Source organism: Trachymyrmex cornetzi, unplaced genomic scaffold (assembly GCF_001594075.2).
Source record: "Trachymyrmex cornetzi isolate Tcor2-1 unplaced genomic scaffold, Tcor1.1 scaffold726, whole genome shotgun sequence".
In the NCBI taxonomy this organism is placed as follows: Eukaryota; Metazoa; Arthropoda; class Insecta; order Hymenoptera; family Formicidae; genus Trachymyrmex; species Trachymyrmex cornetzi.
Window position 1 is genome coordinate 386,997 of NW_017300055.1, and position 21,243 is coordinate 408,239.

At 33.3% G+C, this 21,243-nt stretch overlaps 2 protein-coding genes across 3 annotated transcripts in view; one reads left to right on the forward strand and one right to left on the reverse strand.

Annotated features, from left to right (window-relative positions):
* The window catches only part of ash2 (set1/Ash2 histone methyltransferase complex subunit ASH2), a 20,071-nt gene extending 3,924 nt beyond the window's left edge, over positions 1-16,147 (reverse strand). The window contains exons 1-9 of one of the 2 annotated variants that reach the window (XM_018517841.1): positions 16,123-16,147; positions 5,428-5,474; positions 4,810-4,953; positions 4,555-4,733; positions 4,284-4,456; positions 4,019-4,193; positions 2,681-2,889; positions 1,779-1,956; positions 867-1,011 (exon numbers count right to left, since the gene is read on the reverse strand). In XM_018517841.1, the coding sequence (XP_018373343.1) occupies positions 867-1,011; positions 1,779-1,956; positions 2,681-2,889; positions 4,019-4,193; positions 4,284-4,456; positions 4,555-4,733; positions 4,810-4,953; positions 5,428-5,450 (1,226 nt within the window). In that variant the 5' untranslated portion in view covers positions 5,451-5,474; positions 16,123-16,147. Of the gene's footprint in view, positions 1-866; positions 1,012-1,778; positions 1,957-2,680; positions 2,890-4,018; positions 4,194-4,283; positions 4,457-4,554; positions 4,734-4,809; positions 4,954-5,427; positions 5,528-16,122 lie in introns of those variants that run through there. The other variant, XM_018517839.1, reaches the window with a different exon arrangement.
* The window catches only part of LOC108767793 (frizzled-9), a 16,659-nt gene continuing 9,662 nt past the window's right edge, over positions 14,247-21,243 (forward strand). Inside the window, exon 1 of the mRNA XM_018517842.1 lies at positions 14,247-14,576. Within this exon, the coding sequence (XP_018373344.1) occupies positions 14,385-14,576 (192 nt within the window). The 5' untranslated portion in view covers positions 14,247-14,384. The remainder of the gene's footprint in view (positions 14,577-21,243) is intronic.

The window sequence follows — 21,243 nt, forward strand, 5'->3', positions numbered from 1 at the left end:
GAGACACGATAAAGTGATTTTGCAGCATGACAATGCTCGATCCCAAATTGCGAAAGTGATCAAGACATACTTGGAAACGTTAAAATGGGAAGTCCTACCCCATCCGCCGTATTTTCCAGACGTTGCTCCCTCTGACTATCACTTGTTTCGATCAATGGCACACAGCCTGGCTGACCAGCACTTCCGGTCTTATGAAGAAGTAAAAAATTGGATCGATTCGTGGATCGCCTCAAAAGATGACCATTTTTTTCGACGCGGGATTCGTACGCTGCCCGAAAGATGGGAGAAAGTAGTGACCAGCGATGGACAATACTTTGAATCATAAATGTATAAGCAGTTTTTTACAATAAAGCCTTGAATTTCGGAAAAAAAAAACGGCGGAAGCAAAGTTGTACACCTAATAATTTATTTCGAAATATTACCTCGCTCGGGGATTGAACCTGAATCTTTTGCATTCCGTGCGAGCATCCTAGGCCTTTAGACCACTGAAGCAATTTCATACGTGGTATATAAATTCACGAATTATTTGAGCACTAAAGATCATTGGACTTGGTCATAGACTTTGACCATTATGGATCTTATTTCCTATTGGTTGTGTATTCATTATAGTATTTTCTTTAGAAAACTCTGAGAGAAAAAACTTTCGAAGTCAGTTATAAGAATATGTAATAAAAAAGTGGAGGTTTCCTGTTCAAAAAATTTCAGGTGATTTTTACGTGACCTTGAGAATGGTATCCAAGTTATTCTATTATTACTGTAATGTGCCACTTGAAACCCTATAACTTTGGTATGAAAATGCTTACTTTTCAAGGTATTAAGGGGTTTGAAACTTTTTTCACACTCTGTCTAATGATGATATGTAATACCTGGATCTCCATGAGTAACCAAATTTGTCATAGCCAAGTGGAGCTTGTAAGTTTGCATATTCTTGTCCCCATCCGAGTCTCGTAGCAGATCCCTCTGGCATCTCTTCAATAGTGGCTTCCCAATACCAAGTCCCCCTGCTTACATCTGTATAATAAATGTAATTAGATCATTATACAAAACATTACCCATCAACTTTCCAGATGCATAAAATATAAGAACAAATAAAATGCAAATATCACTAAAACAAAAATTAAAAAGAATATTAAAAAATTTCAATTGTGTATCAGTATGCATAATTTCTCAGTAATATTAATAGCTAGTATAACAATTAATATATTATATTTTGAATACAATAAAAAATGGACAATAAGAATAAGAGCATATACACAGCGTGGATCTTAGTATGCCAATTTCTATATAATTAACACAAGAATGTCTACATAATATATAAATGTACAATAATTATCTGTACCATATAATTACGAGTAATATGGTACAGATAATTATTGTATATTTATATATTATGTAGACATTCTTGTGTTAATTATATAGAAATTGGCGTACTAAGATCCACGCTGTGTATATGCTCTTATTGTCCATTTTTTTATTGTATTCTATAATATTGAGAGCCCGATTATATTTATAATTTATTAGATTATATTTTGAATATATCAATATTTTCAAATTAATCAGATTATATCGAAAAATTATGTATATCAGTACTAGAAAATACGCTCTTTCTGATTATATGCTCGTATTTGACATTAAATATTTGTACAATTAGACTTTTAATATAGAAATTTTATATTAAAAAATACACGATATCAATATATAATTGCTAGTAAAATTCAGTCTCTGAGGTTGAAAAGAACGCTAGCATTTTAACAAGTTGATAGAGTATTCTTACGTACTATGCGTGGCTCTAATCATACAATATCCTTTTTCTCCAGTAACCGCTAATCTGTCCTCAGCCACTTTGAGTTGCGGCGCACGATCGTGCAATGCAAGCAAGACCGTACTCGGGCTAAGAGCGCGATAGAGCCAGCCGGGTATAGGTTTACCAGCCCAATCACTGCTTTCGTCGAACTCCTGAACACAAATTGAAATAATTGAAGAATTTAGAAAATATTCAAAATTATTTTAAATGTTATTATGCATTTAAATTCAGAACCTTAATCCCTTGATTATAACACATAGAAATTGCTTTTCAAAACTCCCAATAAAATAAAATAAAAATATGCTACAATTATGATTTACTTTTTACGTATTGATTAATGTGAAACAATAACGTAACTTTAATTAATCAAAAACTTTAATGACGTACTTAATTCTAGATAAATTCCTATATATAATGGCCGCATTCCGATATATTGAAAATTTATAGTTCATGTTATGTATATATTCTAGATTTTCAGTATTGGCAGTGTATATTGAAACACAGCCAATGTATGTAGTCAAAAATTAAGATTTACTTACATTACATTCACATTGCGAATTGATTTACAAAAGAAAAGAAGACAAAAATATGTTATTATGCTGAAAAAGAAATCAACATGATAAAATCTTCTTCAATCAATAAAGTTTTTGAAAATTTATAAATCTGTTGGAAGAATCAACAAAATATTTTTTCCTTTTTTTCTTCAGCAAATCAACTTTTCTTGCAATAGGAATGCAATGAAAATAAAAAAATTTTGATCCTTTGGCTGACACATTGTTCCAATGCATGTATATACACAACACTTTTGTGTGTGTGTGTGTGATTTATATAAAAATTAAAAGTTAATATACGTAGGCAAAGAAAGCTGAAGCATACCTGTCGGAAAGGCGCATGTGGATCTGGCTCTGCCAAAATGTATCTGTAACCATCCTTGTTGAAGGGATGCTCGAGCGGATAACCATGAGCCGGCAGTTTAGGGGTGGTCATGTCGGATCCTCTACCCTTTTTTCCAGAACCCGTGCCCGCTGCTTCACCTGGGAGCTTTCGCTTGGCGTTGCGACCTCGCAATCCTCCGCTAAGTGGCACTGAACGTTCCATTACGATATTTTAATATGTGCTCAATATTTCTCGTCAGCAATATTGTCCTTAATCCTATCTTCTTCCTCTTTAGTCACTGTTTCTTTTCAAAGTATCAAAATACATTGCAAAAAATCAACAATCTTTTTTTTTGTAAATGGGAGGATCAATTTATTCTTGCAATAAATTTCTTGGATAAATAATAATACATTAAATGATATGACGATATCAAAATTAACGTTACGACCTTATAACGACGTGACTTAGAACAAAGTTTATTGAGATGTCTATTAGATGTCTACGTCATGGTTCAAACTTAAATAGTTTTTTTGATAACGAGTTGGTGATTGCGTTTATGATAAGATAAGAAATGACAGATCTAACGACATATACAGTTATGAACAAAACTTTTAGTAATGTATCTAAAAATTGGGAAATAAGCGAAAATTTATGGAATTATATACGTTTAATTTGTTGTATTCCAAAACATATAGGCTTGAAATATTTTATACAAATTATAAAGTATAAAAACGTTAAAAACGCATATATTCGCACACGCGCGCTTATATACAAAACATAAAAGAATTAAAATATACGGGGCGATTTTTAATTTTTGACATTAAAAACAATTTTAAATTAAATGGCTGAACTAATATGGTGGACGGAAATGATAAGTCTCCCAATTTCACTGAAATATAGTATTAAAGAATTTTAATAAATCTAACAAAGAGTTGATGTGAAATTGATAATACCAAAGGTGATAATCTAATAAGAATTAGGAGTTAAAGGCCTATAACGGTCAAAGTTAGAACTTTGATACTTCAATAATTCAATGTGGATTAGATATATATATGCACACATACACGCGCACACGCACACACAAAATATATGGACATACATATATCCCATATTTGTAGTCATTTTAAACTGCGCGCCGAAATTTTATTGGATTTAAAAACGCAGCTAAACTACTAAAATAATATCACAATTAAGTTTTGATGCTCAATAGGCATCTATGAAAGAAATTTCAATATGCTGAAAATCTGTAAATAAATTTATTACGAAAAATATTACCTCAGCCTGGATCTCTAGCATTCTGTGCGAGGTGATAATAATTTAAAAGTGATAGACACATACCAACATGCTGTATTCCCATCTCTGTTGCTCGAAGGTGACCATTCTTGATCATTTGTTCATAATTCGGTTTAATTGACGTGAGTTCGGAGCTAGCCAATCCAAACAGTTGACCCTCAGACGTACTCTCGTCCATCGTAAACAACGTCCCAATGTCTTTAAGCAATGCTCTATGTATCTGGAAGAAATTAAATGGCCATTAAAGATAAAGACATGCTGTTATCACATCTATCTACTGTAATTTAATGAAGGTGTTGTAATTAAATACCGTAGCATGCCAGGACTGAGTGGCTCTGCGAGGCATTGTAGTCATGCTCTCCCAATGACAATCAATAAATGGTATGATATCTTTGTCCTTGTGGAAAAGAGTTTTCTGTCCATTCTCTTTTTGACACATCTGCAGTAGATTTGCGATTGCTGTCACGCACATCTGAGGAAATGCTGCAAAGCCACCACAGAAGCATTATAAACAGATAACTTGAATTGTATCATATATGTAAACTGATATAAATATCATACTTGATATTATTTATACTCACGTGCCTGTGTCTTCTTAAAGCTTTCCAATCCAGTCGGCGAACAATTCTTACATACAAATATATAGTTCACCATAAACGGTACCAGTTTTCCCAACTGATATCCAATACAGGATTCATGGAACCAACGAGAGCAGCTAGCGCAAAGCAATTCAACAATGTTCAGATTCCTTTCTTTGCCGCTGTAAAGTACATTCCATGGTAAAGCATAGTGTTATAAAACAAAAAACATCAGGATAATTCATTACAGATAATCACCAATAACAATTGCTACTTTCATTGTTGTTACTTTGTACGCTGGTTTTCTCCGCTGTTTCATCCTGCTTAGATTTTTGCTTCTTGTCATCAGGCTTTATTTTCTTTTCCTCAACAGCCTCCGTCTGATCTGACTTATCGCTTGGACTACGTTAATTATTTTTAATTATTAATTTATCATAACTGTACAGGTTATAAGGATTTTAATTCTACAATCGTATACAGTTATACATTTCGTCAAATTTTTAAGTCCTTATAAATTCAACTTTTATAAATTCCTTACATTTATATAAGCCTTCTAAGATTTAACTTGTTTAAATTCACAGAGAAAATATGTTTTAAATATTAATTTAATTACTAATAAGGATTTCGAACTTTTAGATTTTTAGTTTTTTGGATTAATAATACGTAAAATTTGTTAATTATTAATTTTTTATACATACAAGTCTTCCATTTTCAAATTTTCGAATCTCAACGTTTGAACTCTTCAAAGTGTTTATCAACAATTAAACCAGAAAACATAACCTCGATTTACAATACCCCAGTAGATTGTGCATAAACGACAGATGCAACATATCGCAAGAAATATAAAACATGTGTTTATCGATAAGTACTCGCTACCTGTCACTTTTTTCTTCTGCCATTGTTTCATAAATCACTCCACTTTGTCAATAAACTCTATAATGTACCCGAGCAAGCCTTCCGGCACAAGACACAACAGGGACACATGGAGGACTGGAGAGAGCATTGCGGTGGTAGGGGTATAATCCTAATAGATGGTCCAAGATGGCCGCTACCGGAAATAAACTGAAGGAGGTAAATTCAAATCGAATTTCAGATTACGATCAATGTATCGTAATAATTGTCTTTTAGAGCATACATAAATTAGTCGGAAGTTCTAAGCGATCTTAAGTCATAATCGGTGAAGTTGGCCAACAACCAACTTGAACGACTTGGTTAAGACTGGTTAAGACTTCTGACGTTCTGACTTGCGGCTTATTGTAGAGGTCCCATTAGTGTTATTACTATTACTTACGAATGAAAAGTCTGTAATTTTCTTATTTTGTCAAGGAGCACGCCGCACAACTAACCATGATGCCATGCATGTCCTCCATGATGCCATGGATGTCATGAAGGACTATGCAGCGCTACTTACGGTAAAAAACGCGTTATAGATGGTCTCCCATGATGCACTTCCGATTACAAAATTCATACCCACACGACCGCAATGCTCTCTCCAGTCCATATTCTGTTAGCGAAGAACATTATTTTTAATAGATATTTTTTACACACTCTTAAGGAAAATTTTCGAAATTCATCTCGATATTCTGAGGATATACTGCGAACAATGTCGCTGCGGACATAGGAATATTATACGAATATCAAACGTGACCTTTTTAGTATATTCTCAGAATATAATGTGCTATCTGGGCATAAGAAGCTAGATTTAGGAATTCTTTTAGACGTTATTTAAATGACGTTAATCTTTTTTCCTCTAAAATTGACGCATTAGATAACTTATTGATATCATTATTTCATGTTACCTTCGAGACTATATTGTAGGACATCTTATTCTTAAATTTGAGCTCTTGAAGAGCTTCTTTCCGATAATATAATGCTTATTGGGGAGCGATTTATTTTTGATGGACTGCTAAACATTCTATGAATATATAAATTTATGTGTATATCTGCATCGCTAAGGAGGACTCCAAAGAGAGTCGAAACGTTCGATTGGAATAGAGACAGCATGCCTTAGCAGAGTAAATAAGTCTTTTATTTCAAAAATTTTTTTGCATTCATCTATATCCGCGCTGTATTCTCATTAGCCCTGAATTTCTTTGTTGCATTTTCTTAAATTATATAAAACTTTAATTAATTTTTGAGATTTATAGAAAATTTCTTTTTAAACAGAATTTTAATCTGTTAAATTATCAATACTATCATATAAATTTTATTTATTGCTATCATTGCTATCACAAATATTTGTTAACATAAAAAAATCTTTTTATTTCTAATCGCTATAATTGTTATTAAAAATTGTTGCAGGTAATAAATTCTTGATAAATAAATTATGAATGTTTAACAATAATTTATAATCTGTCACATATAGAAAGCTCTGTGATAATTAACATTAAAATGAAGTATTTAAAAGTTCTTATTAATAACAGAAAGTAAAACGAACCGATTAAAGCACTCATCACTGTCATTCCAACGTTTCTTATTGTAAAGGAAGGAAAAAAGGAATAAAAAAATGAACTTTTTCAAGATTGTACGTCCATAGGGTGACTGTTCTTTTCTTTGCAGTAATTCATAATTTAAACAAATTTCTGGTCTTTCAGCCTTACATAAAGGTTCCTAAAGAACTACGTAGAGGCGTACCGTCTCGACGTAGATAATAATGAGTGCAATAAATATTTATTGCTACGAATGCTACTGCAAATTCAGTTTCTCGAAGATTGCTTTGGTGATACAACCGTGGAAGCAACGCATATGTTTTCCGATATATACGACAATCGACGAGATTAAACGGAATTTTTCATAAGCGTCTGACTATCATCTATACCCTGAGTTAAACAAATTTCATTCCCGCGAAACAGCGATAGGTAAGGGACGATAATAAGGGAGATGGACAATGTCGATAAATTCTTTCGAGAGTCGCATTACAATATTATACAGGTTCTATTAAGCGTCAGCGGTCTATGGCCCTATCATACGACAGGTAAACGCTGTGCGATATATTTCGCATTTCTACTCGTACTTGGATCTGGAATGACATTTGAGGTACACGATCATTTAATTATTATGACGCATTATATACATTTTTTAATTCTGCGATTTTGTTATCTGAAGACGTAGTGAAAACTTAATAAATACCAAACGTTTTTTTCAATAATTATATTGTTAAATAATAGTGGTAATTGTAGAATTTAATACTTTATAGCGTGTCGCTATCTTTTTTCTCGACTATGACAAAGCATGAAATTAAAACGAATCAAATCGATTACAAGTACAAATATCGCACGAGTGATACATTTACATAATATATAAATCCATTCTGAATGTAGGTGTTGGGTACAATTGAAATTTGGTCAGATTCTTTAGAAATGATTGATTGTTTGCCGATATTAGTTCTCGGCATGGTAGCGATAAGTAAACTGATTTGTGCAATATATACGTTACCGGAGGTGCGTAAATAAAAATAATCACTCTTATATGTATACACGGAAAGAACGGTTTTGCTAAAATATCTAAAAATTTAACTAAATTTAAATCTGAAATTAATTTTGTCAAATCACCGCAATAATTATATAATTCAAACTGGTTGCTGGAATGTCTAAACTTTTTGCAGCATTGCTTATTATGCTTAAACATCCTACATAATTATTTTAACAATCCAACAAACTATTTGCAGATCTATATTTATAATTAAATTTTTAGATGTACTTCGATCAGCAAAATTGTTCTTTCCGTTTCAATTTAAATGACTGAGTAGAATAAGATTGGATAATAGTCAAGCAACGTAAAATCGTACTTAAATTGATCTCGAGCTGCAGATTAGAACACTTTTGACGAGAATGCGACAATATTGGTATTCTCCAAAGTCGGATGAAGAGACTAGAATTCTGCTTTCATATGCATTGTATGGAAAGAAATTGGGCTACGTTTATACAGGCGAGTTCAAGGTCATCGGGGCTGTCTTCCCTATTCGGCATATTTTTATCAAAATATTTTCTATAATTCTTATTAAATTTTAATCTTTTTTTAACATTTTACATGTTACCTTGACATCGCGCGTACCTCTTCTCATCACATTGATAAAATCACAAATTATAAGAGAACCCGAAAACGTGTGACGGTTTTTTTAATTATTAGGTGTCTTACTCAGTCATACTGTTGTTTTTGTATTTACAACATTATTAAGTAAACTACTCTACACGGAATCCAGCAAGGATGATCCGTCAAGTAATGCACATAAACAAGTAGGATTACCGTACCACGTCAATTATATGATTGATCCAAAAAAATATTATGTTCCAATTTTTGTACATGTTACTACATGCGTTATATCTTACACAATCTTGGTGCTTACATTTGACGTCTTGTATATGACGCTCATCCAACATTGCTGCGGTTTGTTTGTAGCTTTGAGGTGAGTGTTAGATCATTGATCAAAATTGCTTTTAAGTAACATCTGTGAATAACATGATCTTGCAGATATCGTTTGGAAAGATCATTTGAATGCGAAGGCGACGATTTGCAGATGCCTGCGAGGAACAAACTTTACTCGAATATTGTGTACAGTATTCGAAGGCACACAGAGGCGATACAGTTAGTACATGTTTTCGTCATTACTTGTCATTCTGAAGTATACAATAATTTATGCTTTTATACGTACTATGATAGATTTTCCCTTGTTATTGAGTCAATACATAGAATACCGCTCTTCATACACGTCGGAGCTAACATATCGGTTCTGAGTATTTTAGGATTTCAGGTAATTATATATATATATATATATATACTCATTTGATAGTTATACGTTGATTTTAATTACGTTCATATATGCTTCTTTAGGTGATAACGAGTACGGAAGATGTCAATCACTTGTTGAAACACACTAGTTATTTAAGCGCACTTTTACTCAACACATTTTTTGAAAATTGGCAAGGTCAGAAAATAATAGATTCCAGCGAAAAGGTGTATGAATCCGCGTACGTTTTACACATGCTACCAGAAATGCACTTATTAAAATCATATATGCTCAAGTGAATAAAATAACAAGAAATAATAAAATTGAAAAATTTCTCGAAGTAGTGTAAAAGATTTAATGTTTTCTTTTAAAAAAAGAATAAAAAAGATAAGTAAATAGCTAAGTAGATACTAAAAGTAATAAATTTACAGATACAATGCGGAATGGTACAAAATGCCAATAGCGCAAAGAAAGCTTTTCATTATGATCATGATGAAAAGCAGAAAATCACTAAAAATAACCGCGGGTAATTTTGTTAACCTGTCATATGTAAATTTCAATGCAGTAAGTAAAATGATAGCTTAGTTATAATAGGGGAGACTGGGGACAGTTGTAAGAATTTTTTTAGAAATATACATATATTTCTTTATTTGTGACATATATTTATTTCTTTTAATGCACATGACTATTTAGTTTTATGATACTATTTGCAAAAAGGTGTAATTTTGAGTTGTTAACACACAATGCGTATATCTTTTAAATGATAAGTTATCATTTAAAAGATATACGCATTGTGTTACAACTAACCTCCGTTACAACTGTCCCCAGTCTCTCCCACATACAATTTTTTGATTAAAAAGTGTAAAATTTTGCCTAATTTAATTTAAGGTATTGCGTGCATCATCATCTTATTTTATGCTACTACGATCTATACAATACAAATTTCAAACGTAATAAATAATATATATAACAAATGTCAAGATATTAATGTTCATACTTATTAATAATTATAATTAATTCACTTAAAAGGATGGGTATGAATTTTGGCTATGAATTATATGTAATGAGCTATATAACCTTCCATGAATTTTCTGTAACGTAATTTTCTGTAATTAAAATAAAGTTGCAGAAGTGTCATTTTAATAACTAATACTCAAACTTTAGAATTTATTAATTAAATAAATAGCGATTAATAAAAATAACAATAAATAATGTAATTAAATTTTTGCAGTTTTTCTAAATTATACAAAATAAACTACACTAAAAATTCTTTAGATCTAAATTTGACACATTTCTGGGAAATATCCGGAAGTATAATAAATATCAAGATCAACGTTATAATGCAATGAAAAAAGCCATTTATTATAAATGATGGGCTCAATATTAAAAGTATTGCTTACTTTCTGGTGGCAAGTCCATGTTGTGTTCACAATATTTCTTGTTACATCCAAGCCATAGGAAATTAGATTCAATGGGAGAGACAAGGATGGAGGTGGAGAGGGTATGGAAGGACACTTAGACTTTATCTCACAGATATACGCGCAGCGGCAAATACCTGAGAGTCGGACGCACTTCTTATCGCTCCAGAATATGGATCAACGTCCCGAAGAGACGCTATAACACCTGTTTCCTACGAGCAGTGCGTACGTCGGTCCAAATTTTGAGTCAAGGAAATTAATCCTTATAACTCGGGACTGGACCACGTGCGATCTCTGAAAAACGGTGGGAGTACGAGGTCTTTTGATTTTAAAATGAATGGAAAGTAATCATCTTAATTAACTTCTACTTTATTACTAAACATGCACTGAGAGAAATGTTTTGTATCAATAACCAAAATTTTGTTACTGACACAAAATCTATTTGTTGATATATGATCAATCAAATCGTTGGTTACCACGACAATATTAATTTGTTGAATTTATTAACTAAACTGATCATTTAATGGTACAAATCTGTTTGTAGGATGTTTATAGATCGTTTGTAGTTAGAAATAAAACATTTTGTTACCAGAACAAAATGAATAATATATAAGTATCTCTCTCACTTTCTACAGAGTAATTATATTTGGCGTTTTTGAATTTCCTTAGCTTAGCAAAAATATATATAGATTTAGAGCAATTGAGATTATTAATCGCTCTGAAAGTCGCTAACTAACGAGTCGATATATAGTCTATTTATATAGTCTATTTATATTTAGTCTATTTATTAGTCGCGTTATTGCTTGTCACATTAAAGAACCTGTGTAGGCTTTAACGTTCCTTTCTTTAATTATTTAATATATTATGTAAGCCGATATTGAATAATAATTAAATAACATTTGTTTCCCATCATTGAAAAAGGTATCAAAACTGAAATGGAACAGTGTAGAGGGCGAAGAAAGAAGATGGGAGAGTGGAAGGGGGCAATTCATTAAAACTGCCGAAGGCGGTGAACGATTATCTGTAGCCTGTACTTGAAGCCACGCATTAAATCTACGTTATTACAGGTTATTACCGAGTAATGAGAGACTTTCTCGCGCCATTTATGTATCTGCTGGCCTGCCGATGCAATTCCGCCCCCCCCCCCCCCCACCCCATCATAAATTGATAAATCAAACAAATTTTCTTGGATACAACAAAAAATATGTATTGCCTTAACAATACGTTTTATTAAAACTCTTACGTTTTATTGAAATTAAACTAATTGTGTTTTGTGTTGTAGATAAACAAATCCCTTTTACACTAAATTAAGGGAGGGACTCCTATACATTATAGGAGGCCGAAAACAAGGTGATATTTCGTAATTTTTTTTCATAAGGAAGATTAATGTTGATCAATTTCAAACTTTTTGCATGTTTTAATATAATTATTGTAGAGTACATACAAATTTTTATATGAAAAAAAAGTATTCTAAATAATAAAAACATGAACATTTAGTTTGGCGGTTCGCCACGACGTCACAATTTTGAGTACATCCTAGCGACTGTAATTCATGCCTGAACCAAAAAATCAAAACAGATTTTTAATTTGTATAGAATATCATCCTACGTAAATCTAAAAAATTTTTTAACCATCTATATAAATTACAATTTTGTAATTTACTTTGAAGAAAAAAATTACCATTTTCACTAGGTAGCAACCGTTTATTTATGCAAAAGAATTATTAATGTTGATTTTTATTTAATTTGCAAAATGCTTAATCACGACTTTATTTAATCAATAATGTCTTTATAATCTTTATTTGTAATTCACGATATTAGGTTTACATATAGTTTACAAGTATGTATAATATAATAAAGTTTTTAGAAGATTGTTTTGTTTTGTAGGTGTTCTAACTTTTCGCAGAAACAAATCTCAATTAGGTGAATTTTGCGCATTCTCAAGTTGTACATTGCAGAAGATGGTATTCGAGATAGAAATAGCAAGCAAAAAACAGAGATTCCCGCGTTTGATGCTCCGTCTGATGCGCGGCATATGCGCGACTAATTACAATCCTCTTTGATGGTTCGCCGCCGCCTTAACCCCCTCCATTCTTTCATCTCCGTTAGTCCCCGTTCCATCGGGCTTCACCAGCGAACGCGCTGGTAAACGCACCTCCTATATGCTTTTGGATCTTACATCAAGCTAATAAAAGTATATTCGTAGTAAATAATAAATTCGAGTTGTGTTTGTGTAAACGCGTCTGTGAGTAACAATTATTAATTGTAATTGTAAAAATTGTACGTCGTCCTTCGATAAGATTAAGAATCGAAAAAGGACAACGGATATTGAGAGCTCGCCGAGAAAAAAGCCGTACGCCATATATAAAATACGCACAATTAGCATTTTCGCGTTTGAAAGGAAAAGAAAGCGGCGAGAGAAGCGGGCTTCGTCAAAGAAAGCCGAAGGCCTAGCCTGTCTCATTGTAGATTTCTTTATTCTATGTTTCACAGTCTGCGCCGAAGTAAACCAAGGTCGTTCTTCGATGGGCGTAACAGACCGCGTTAGCTGGACCCAAAAAGGTCCAAAGGGACCGGCTGTGGAAAACCCGAAATCGTGTTAACACAATGGTAGATCATAACGACTCGGCTCGCCGTTTTGAATTCATCGTCCGCTTTTCTTCGAATAAAATATCAGAACCGATCTGTTCTTGGATCCACTTCCTAGCATTTTTATAGAAAACGTTCTATTCAATCTGGTCAGGAATGTTCAGATTTTTCATAATTTTTGTAAATTACAGTGATTTTGCAAATTCGAAAATTTTATCGCTTGAACTACCTTCTCCCTCCCTCCCCCCTCTCTCTCTCTTCTTACTATTTTTAAATTTTTCACTAGAATTTTTGCGAAATATGTTGTGTATGTGTGTGTGTTATAGCAGTACAAATTTCAAAATTCTATTATTATAAAACCATTATATTTAAGAAATGAATTTGCATCCAAAATTATATTATATATTCTTTTTTTATCAACTTTTTGTTTTCTTTAAACACACATACAAAGAAATTGAATTTATTATGTTCTTTTCAGACATCTTCAAAATTTATTACATATTTCTGCGAAGTTTAAAAATCTCATTGAAAGGATAAATTCATAAAAAGCCATTAACATTAATTTTATATGTATCCTTAAACGTGCCATCGAATTTATACATATTAAATTAATGTATTTCACAGAAGAAAAAAGTATCCTGCTCTTTCGGGAAAATGACAGAATTCATCGGCGACGCAGCTTAACGTTCAGCGCTCTCTTTGTTCCTAATTATTATGCCTGCAGCCAGTGCAGCCCTTGCGGGATCGGTCCCATAATCCTCGGCACATCGGCGGTCGAGTCGAGATAATAGGGCCCGCCGTGACGGCGGCCGTGGCGGCAAAAAGTGGGAGGTGGGGGAAGAGAGTGCGGCCGAACGGGCGCGGAATTACCCGAACGTCCGCATCTGCGACATTGCGTGACCAGTGTAAACTTGGCGTTGCATCTCGAGCTGAAGTTAGTCAACTGCAGTCGACTGTCGACCACCGACACGGATGTGTTTAACGGGGTACCGCGTGTCGCGATCACGTGACCTCGTCAGCGCGAGTGTATATATGAATTATATGCATATTATTACTGTTTATTATATGCAGAACAAAATGTGAATATTATTGACGTTGAAAATGGTGCTACGTATTGTGGTGCTTATCCTTTCGACGGCGTTGGTCCGAGGTTGGGGCATCAACCACGCGCATCCCGGAACCGGCGCCAAATGCGAGCGATTGAACGTATCCTTCTGCCGAGGATTGCGTTATAATATGACAGCGATGCCAAATTTCATGGGCAACGAAGATCAACGGCAGGCAGAACGAGGGGTAACTGTGATTCTTCAAATGCCAAACTATTTTCTCGCTTATACTTTATGTCGGGAAAATTAGAAAATATTCATCATAAATCATGAATGTGTGCTAAAAAATGTGCTTTTTTAACCCGAAAAATGAGATTTTTTTTATATTCTAAACATAATATATTGTAATATATTATTAATTAAAATCTTTTTTTTTTAAGGAGATTTACGTTAACACAAGTTAACGGTTTATATTAACTCTCAGTATATATTATAAACTCTGGAGAATTGAAAAAATAATATGTATTTTAAATGATATATCTTGCATAACATAAAATAATAACTGTTTATATTTAATTATAAATCATTTCTTGGCTGAAACTATATTACATATTATAATTCTAGGTGCAATTTTCCTAAAAATAAAATCCATATAATTTGCAATTATTTGTTAAATGTTTAAGATATTGTAAGATAATGTATAGATATTTGTGATGTTTATTACAGTCACATTGAAATAAAAAGTAATACGTTAAATATGCTGGGTCTTAATAGCTCTCGAGTGGGAAGCAGGTAGAAAAAGGGAGAAAGATTTTCATGGCAACGAGCGTTAATAAGCGATCGAAGATCAAAGAACGTACGTCCGGCTCTCATTAGCAGCGATAAGGCGAATCAAAGTCGCTGAACCGCAACGTTATGGGAGGGAGAGAACGAGAAGGGGGGGGGGGATAAGGGGAGAATACCGGTCCCTTTTTCTCCGAACAGGATACATCCGATACATGCTTCTCTCCATAGGAGACATAATTAGAAGCCGTTTTCTCGTCTGTGGTCGCGGATTATGGATTTCTCGACATATCAGTTCAGTACTGATTTCCGGTTAGATTCCACTTTCGCGGAATGTCGCTATCAATTAGCGACAAAAATACCTATTACACGTAATCATTATAACGTTCAATACAGTTTTTGTAAATTAACTTTAAATGAATTTATTTTCACAACCAATTTGTTCTAATCTATTTTTCTTGCGAGCCAAAAATAATATGATAGTGGTATTTATTTATATTAATCCTGACTTCTGTGGGTGAATTTTCACCCAAATTCTAATTTTTCTCTTGAATGTTGTTCAGGATCATGTTCTGTGAATAACATTTGTCAAGATCAAGGCTATCATTGGACATTGTTCCTCTTATTTTTCATTTTTGTTACAAAAATGTGTATTCGTCTTAACAAATGTTATTCAAAGCATAATTCTGAACAATATTTAAGAGGTTTGATCGGACACCTTGTGAAAAGTACTTAATAAAAAAATATTTTATTAGTGTTTTGAAGAGCTCATAAGATAAAATACAAGAATATGCAATAAAAAATAGAGGTTTCCATTTTTAAAAACCGATATGACCTTGGTGACGCCACCCAAGTTTAAATCAATAGTACCTTCTTATGTCTCCCTCCGAACCGTATTACTTTTGTTCTTTTCGATTTTTTTTTTGCGCATGCACATCCAAAAATATGGCCTTTATAGTTGACGAATTAGGTTACATAATAGAAACTCTAATTTAAGCATTTGGCTTAGCCAGTGAGCTCTATAACACACTGGAGTGAGTTATGAGAGTGTCTCAGTTCCTGAACAAGGCCATTCAAAGTTGGTACTGTTTTCTTCATCAGAGATTCACTGATTAGTTAATGTTGTTTTATTACCCTAAGTAGGAAAGAGTCAGAAAGACCTGCAATATTGCTTACCTTTCTTTTCTCCATCGAACCGCAGTTTTCTATAGTTTAGTATAGGAAAGGGTCGCTCCAATATACATCCCACACAGCACACTTTATCCTATAATATAGGGACGTCATTTTGGGGATATCGCGATAGAGTAATGTTATCATATCTGTGAATGGTCTCAGTTATTCAACGGATATCCAGATGTACAGGGTGTTGCAGATACATACTAGGCAGTACGACGGGTTGCGTGGTAAACTTTGCATGGGCAGACGCGATTTTATAGACAATGACAGTGACTTTATAACATAAACTTTATAATATAAAGTCACTGTCATTGTATAATGTATAAAGTCACTGTCATTGTCTATTAAACCACGCTTGGCCATGCAAAGTTTGCCGCGCAACCCGTCGTGCTGCCTAGTATGTATCTGCAACACCCTGTACAAGTGTCCGCATGTCTTAGACGACATCCGTGGGATATCCAAGGAACTCCATGAAATATCACAAGTATTATATAGTGTGTATATATGTGGTTGTTATCTAAAATAAAAGGGAAATGTTTTATCATATCATATTATGGAAGCGAGAAATATGTTATTGTCCCATTATTAAATAATGAAATAAAATATTAATTTGAAATAATATATATATATGTCACATCTTTGTGATTTATACATTCTTAGGCTGCATTCGGAAACGTTACCCGAGTGCCTCTGTATATTGTTTTGTCCTTGTTGTTCACCCAATGTTAAACAAAGATAAGATGATACATGGGTAATGTTTCCGAATATAGCCTTAGTATAACATTTAGTATAATAAAAATCTTTGTAAGCTTCATATGAAGTATACTTTAATTGGCACGCAGTACGTCGTATTGTTTGTGTCCAAAGTAACTATGACATTCTTTACTTCTAATCTTTTAGTTCTGACACTCTCCAATTGCAAACCTTGCTGTACTTTATTTCCCGACACCCTTATGCCCATTTCCACCAATGTAGATTAACTTTAATCTCGATTCAACTTACTCTTCGTCTTTTTCTAATCTTTAGAACTAGAAAAAGACGAAGAGTAAGTTGAAACGAGATTAAAGTTAATCTACATTGGTGGAAACGGGCATTAGGAAACAGAGAGCATCCTTTTCTACGTAAGGTCGAGTGGCGTTTAATTACATTTTACATGGAAGATAAGTTTATTCGCGTTTCTTAAAATCCCCAAAAATTTTTGCACTTAAAATGAGATGAATGTACAGGGTGTAACTAAGAAAGCTCTTATACATGAGATACAGGAAGAATCCAAGTCTAAAAGTCCTTCGTCATTTTTTGATCTGAGTTCTATGTTCATTATTATACAGTATTAAAGTTAGCGAATCAGCGTCCGTCTATAGGAGGAAAACAAGAAAGAGAGAGGGATTGATGATTACAACCACTTCGCTGCTCATTATCGTTCTTCTCCTGCCGCGTATTCATCAGTTTCACTCCGCCTTGCTACTTCCTGTCCCTGCTTTCCCTCTATAGACAGACACTGATTCGCTAACTTTAACACCGTATAATAACAGACATAAAGTTCAGATAAAAATATGACTCAGGACTTCTCAACATGAATTCTTGTTCTGTATTTCATGAAATGCTCCATACATGTTTTTTTAATTACACCCTGTATATTCGAGCGTTGGAAAGAGAAAAAGCGAAGATACCTTCATTCTTATCCAAATGTAAAAAATGTTCTTTTTTAAGTGTAACACATCTTTGCTGTCATCAGCACCAGTGGAGCGTCTTTTTAGTTCTAGGCAACAAATTGATATGTACCTCGACGAATTGTTTGTCCGACACTTTCCAAAAATTGTTGTTTTACGCAATAAAGACTTATGAATGAAAGTGTGAATACAGTAGAACCTGGATTATCATTTTTTTTATCTTCCAGATTATCTGACCTCGTTATTGAATTTTCGTGATGATAGCATTATGCGCGATAAATTTGAGCATGCATTACCATTATGAAAACTCGATAATAAGGTCGGATAGGGAGTTCAAGAGATGAAAATAATAATGTCAGATAATCCGGATTCTACTGTATTTTACGTGAAATTGCGTATTTTTTTTTTTTAATTTTGTACAGTCCGAACTATTGGGGGAAAATGTAGGGGATTTGATTCTAGCTGTTAGGGGTTTTTGGGGAATTCTAAGATGTTTTAGGAGACACCTTTCAAAATCACTTGGCAAACTTCAAACGCATTTTTCTCAAAACCGCATTTTTAAAATCGGTGACTAAAATATCTCAAAAACCGCTGCATCAATCAAAATGAAATTTGGCAGGCTTCTTTAATACTAAAAAATCTAGTGCCCGATCGTGACTTTTTTTCGTTGCGTATTTTTTTTATTGATAAAAAAACGAGCGAACTTTAGTAGAAGAATCGTACCTTCGAATTTGAACAGCCGCCATTTTGTCGCAAATTAATTTTTCAAAAAAAATGAACGATCGGGCACTAGATAATCTTATATATTAACTAAATTTGTCGGGCTTTTTGATTTGAAATAAACCAGCTCAAAGCTAGAGTGGTCACCGCAAAACGCTTCTAGAAAAACTGCTTCTGGGAGATTATTCACATCTTCCTTATATTTATCGATATTTTGCAATAAAAAAAATACTGAATTATCCTCTCTCTCGAAATACATATATTTGAAAACATAAACGTTTATTTCAAAAGCACTTCAAGTTTTAAAAAAAAAAATTCTCAAGAATACGTGTTTTTTTGACCATGCAGGTAGGCATAACCCCTTAAAAACATAAATTAACTGTTTTAAGCACACAAATTCTTTGCATTAACAGTGAATTTGTGTTTTTAAATAGTGAATTTGTGTTTATGAAGCAGAGAATTTGTTTTTAAAGCAGTGAATTTGTGTAATTAAAGCAGAATGTATACATAACGCTGTATCGAGTGGAGATGACAGATATCTTAACCTCTAAAATATCAAACTTCAACACTTAGGCCCAGTTGTTCCACCTTTTGGTAAATTTTACCTGTCGGGTAAGTAGCAAGATTACCCAATCACATGCGTGGATTGGCATATTTATCTAGCAGATAAAATTTATCAAAAGGTGGAACAACCGGCCCTTAATATCTCGGTTCACGAGGCCGACCGCCGCATTTTTTTGTCAGATTCTTTCATTTTGAGTGAAAACGCGTCGAATGAGTGTATTTTTATTATAAGATTTTAGGTAAGGTATGGTATTCTAAATAATTACCGTAATTTCTTTTAAAAACTGTAGGTAAGTAATCTCAAAGATAAAAATAAAAACAAAATTATTTGGAATTGTTAGATAAATATTTAAATAAATTTATCTAGATCTAGATTAATTAAATTAAAATCATCTTTATCTAGGATAAATTTCCAAATTAATTTTCATCTTATATCTTTATCTAGCTAATTTTAAAATCATCTATACACAATACTGCACCCGACTGTACATGCTATTACCTACAACACACACACATGCACACACTGTATTTATATACACATTCATTTACATACACATATACATATACGACATAAGGAAAGAGGTATTTATAGCTGAGGGTTCACTCTGGCTCGCTTAGTTTTATTATCGTAATAACGTTAAGGCGGCTTCCTTTGAAGATGCCTGAAGCGAGATAGCCCTGACGAGTAAAACTACGTATTTTTGTAGCAGCTGCGTTCTCCGTGCGCACGTGTGCGTGGCGCGCGTGGAGGCGTGTTCATGCGTGTATGAGAATATCGTCGGTGGATGCGGATTTGATATGCGCTTTTCACACGATGGGCCGGGGGAATGATGATAATGTTGGATCTACGTGGAGGGAACTTGAGAAATCCTTAACTCTTTTTTTAATAATAGGTTATTATAACTTATAAACGCTACGCAGACTTGACATTGAAAAAATATATTTGAAAAATCAAAATAGATAATATTTCTAAAGAAATTAATAAATCAAATCTTATAGGTATTGATTTTAAATTTTAACGGAATTTCGATTGATGGAAGAAAATACATAATACTAAAAGAATAGAAGGGTTATATAAAAGATTTCTTAAAGAAATTTTAGTTGATAAATATTATTTAGTACTTATATTTATTATTTAATTTGTTTTATATTGTAATTTAAAATCTTAAGAGAAAGTTTGAAATTTCAAAGCTTTAATAACTCTAGAATTATGTATCCTCCAGGGGTGCGTTCTAAAACTTGGCTCTGTCAACTCCGAGTATCTTTTATCTTTATTCAACATTTGGTGACCGACAAGGATAAAATAATACTCGAGTTGAAAAAGTTGAATTTTGGAACGCAACCCAGGAAGTCAATTATCTTGAAATGAGATGAAAATTACAAATAAGCAAAATCACAGAAAATTTATAATTTTATTGATCAGCACTTATTGAATCTGTTCACTTTTGTCATTTTTATCTCGTTTCAAAATACACAGTCAATCTCCAAAACTCTCACAATTTCTTTTTTCCATTTTGAAAAAGCGTAGCCAACTCTCTATCGAAGTATAGAACTCGATATGATTAAGGTTGAAATGTTTCTGACATTCAAGGACAGAGTTATGGAATTTTCAAAAGAATTCCGTTACGAGTTTCGGTGATTACACGATAACGATTCGAAGAATCATGGAACGGCTCTTACAATCATCAATGTGTACACTCGTGACGACTTACACACGTACGTTTATCAGTGTTAACTGTCACTAGCAAATATTCAACTCGCGAAGACTTATCGACGGCACGGGCGTGGAGAACGGGGAAAAAGATGCAAAAGCGAGGTGAACAATAGAATAGAAGCGGAGAATGAGATAGCGACGTTCTTTAAGCTCCATACATGTTCTCCATACATAATTAAAGCTGCATCAATTTATTTCGAAGACTTGTTAGTATTATGAGACAAATTTTAACTCACTGGCGAATCCACGGTGGGGGGGGGGGGGGGGGCAGGGGGACACGGAGTTCC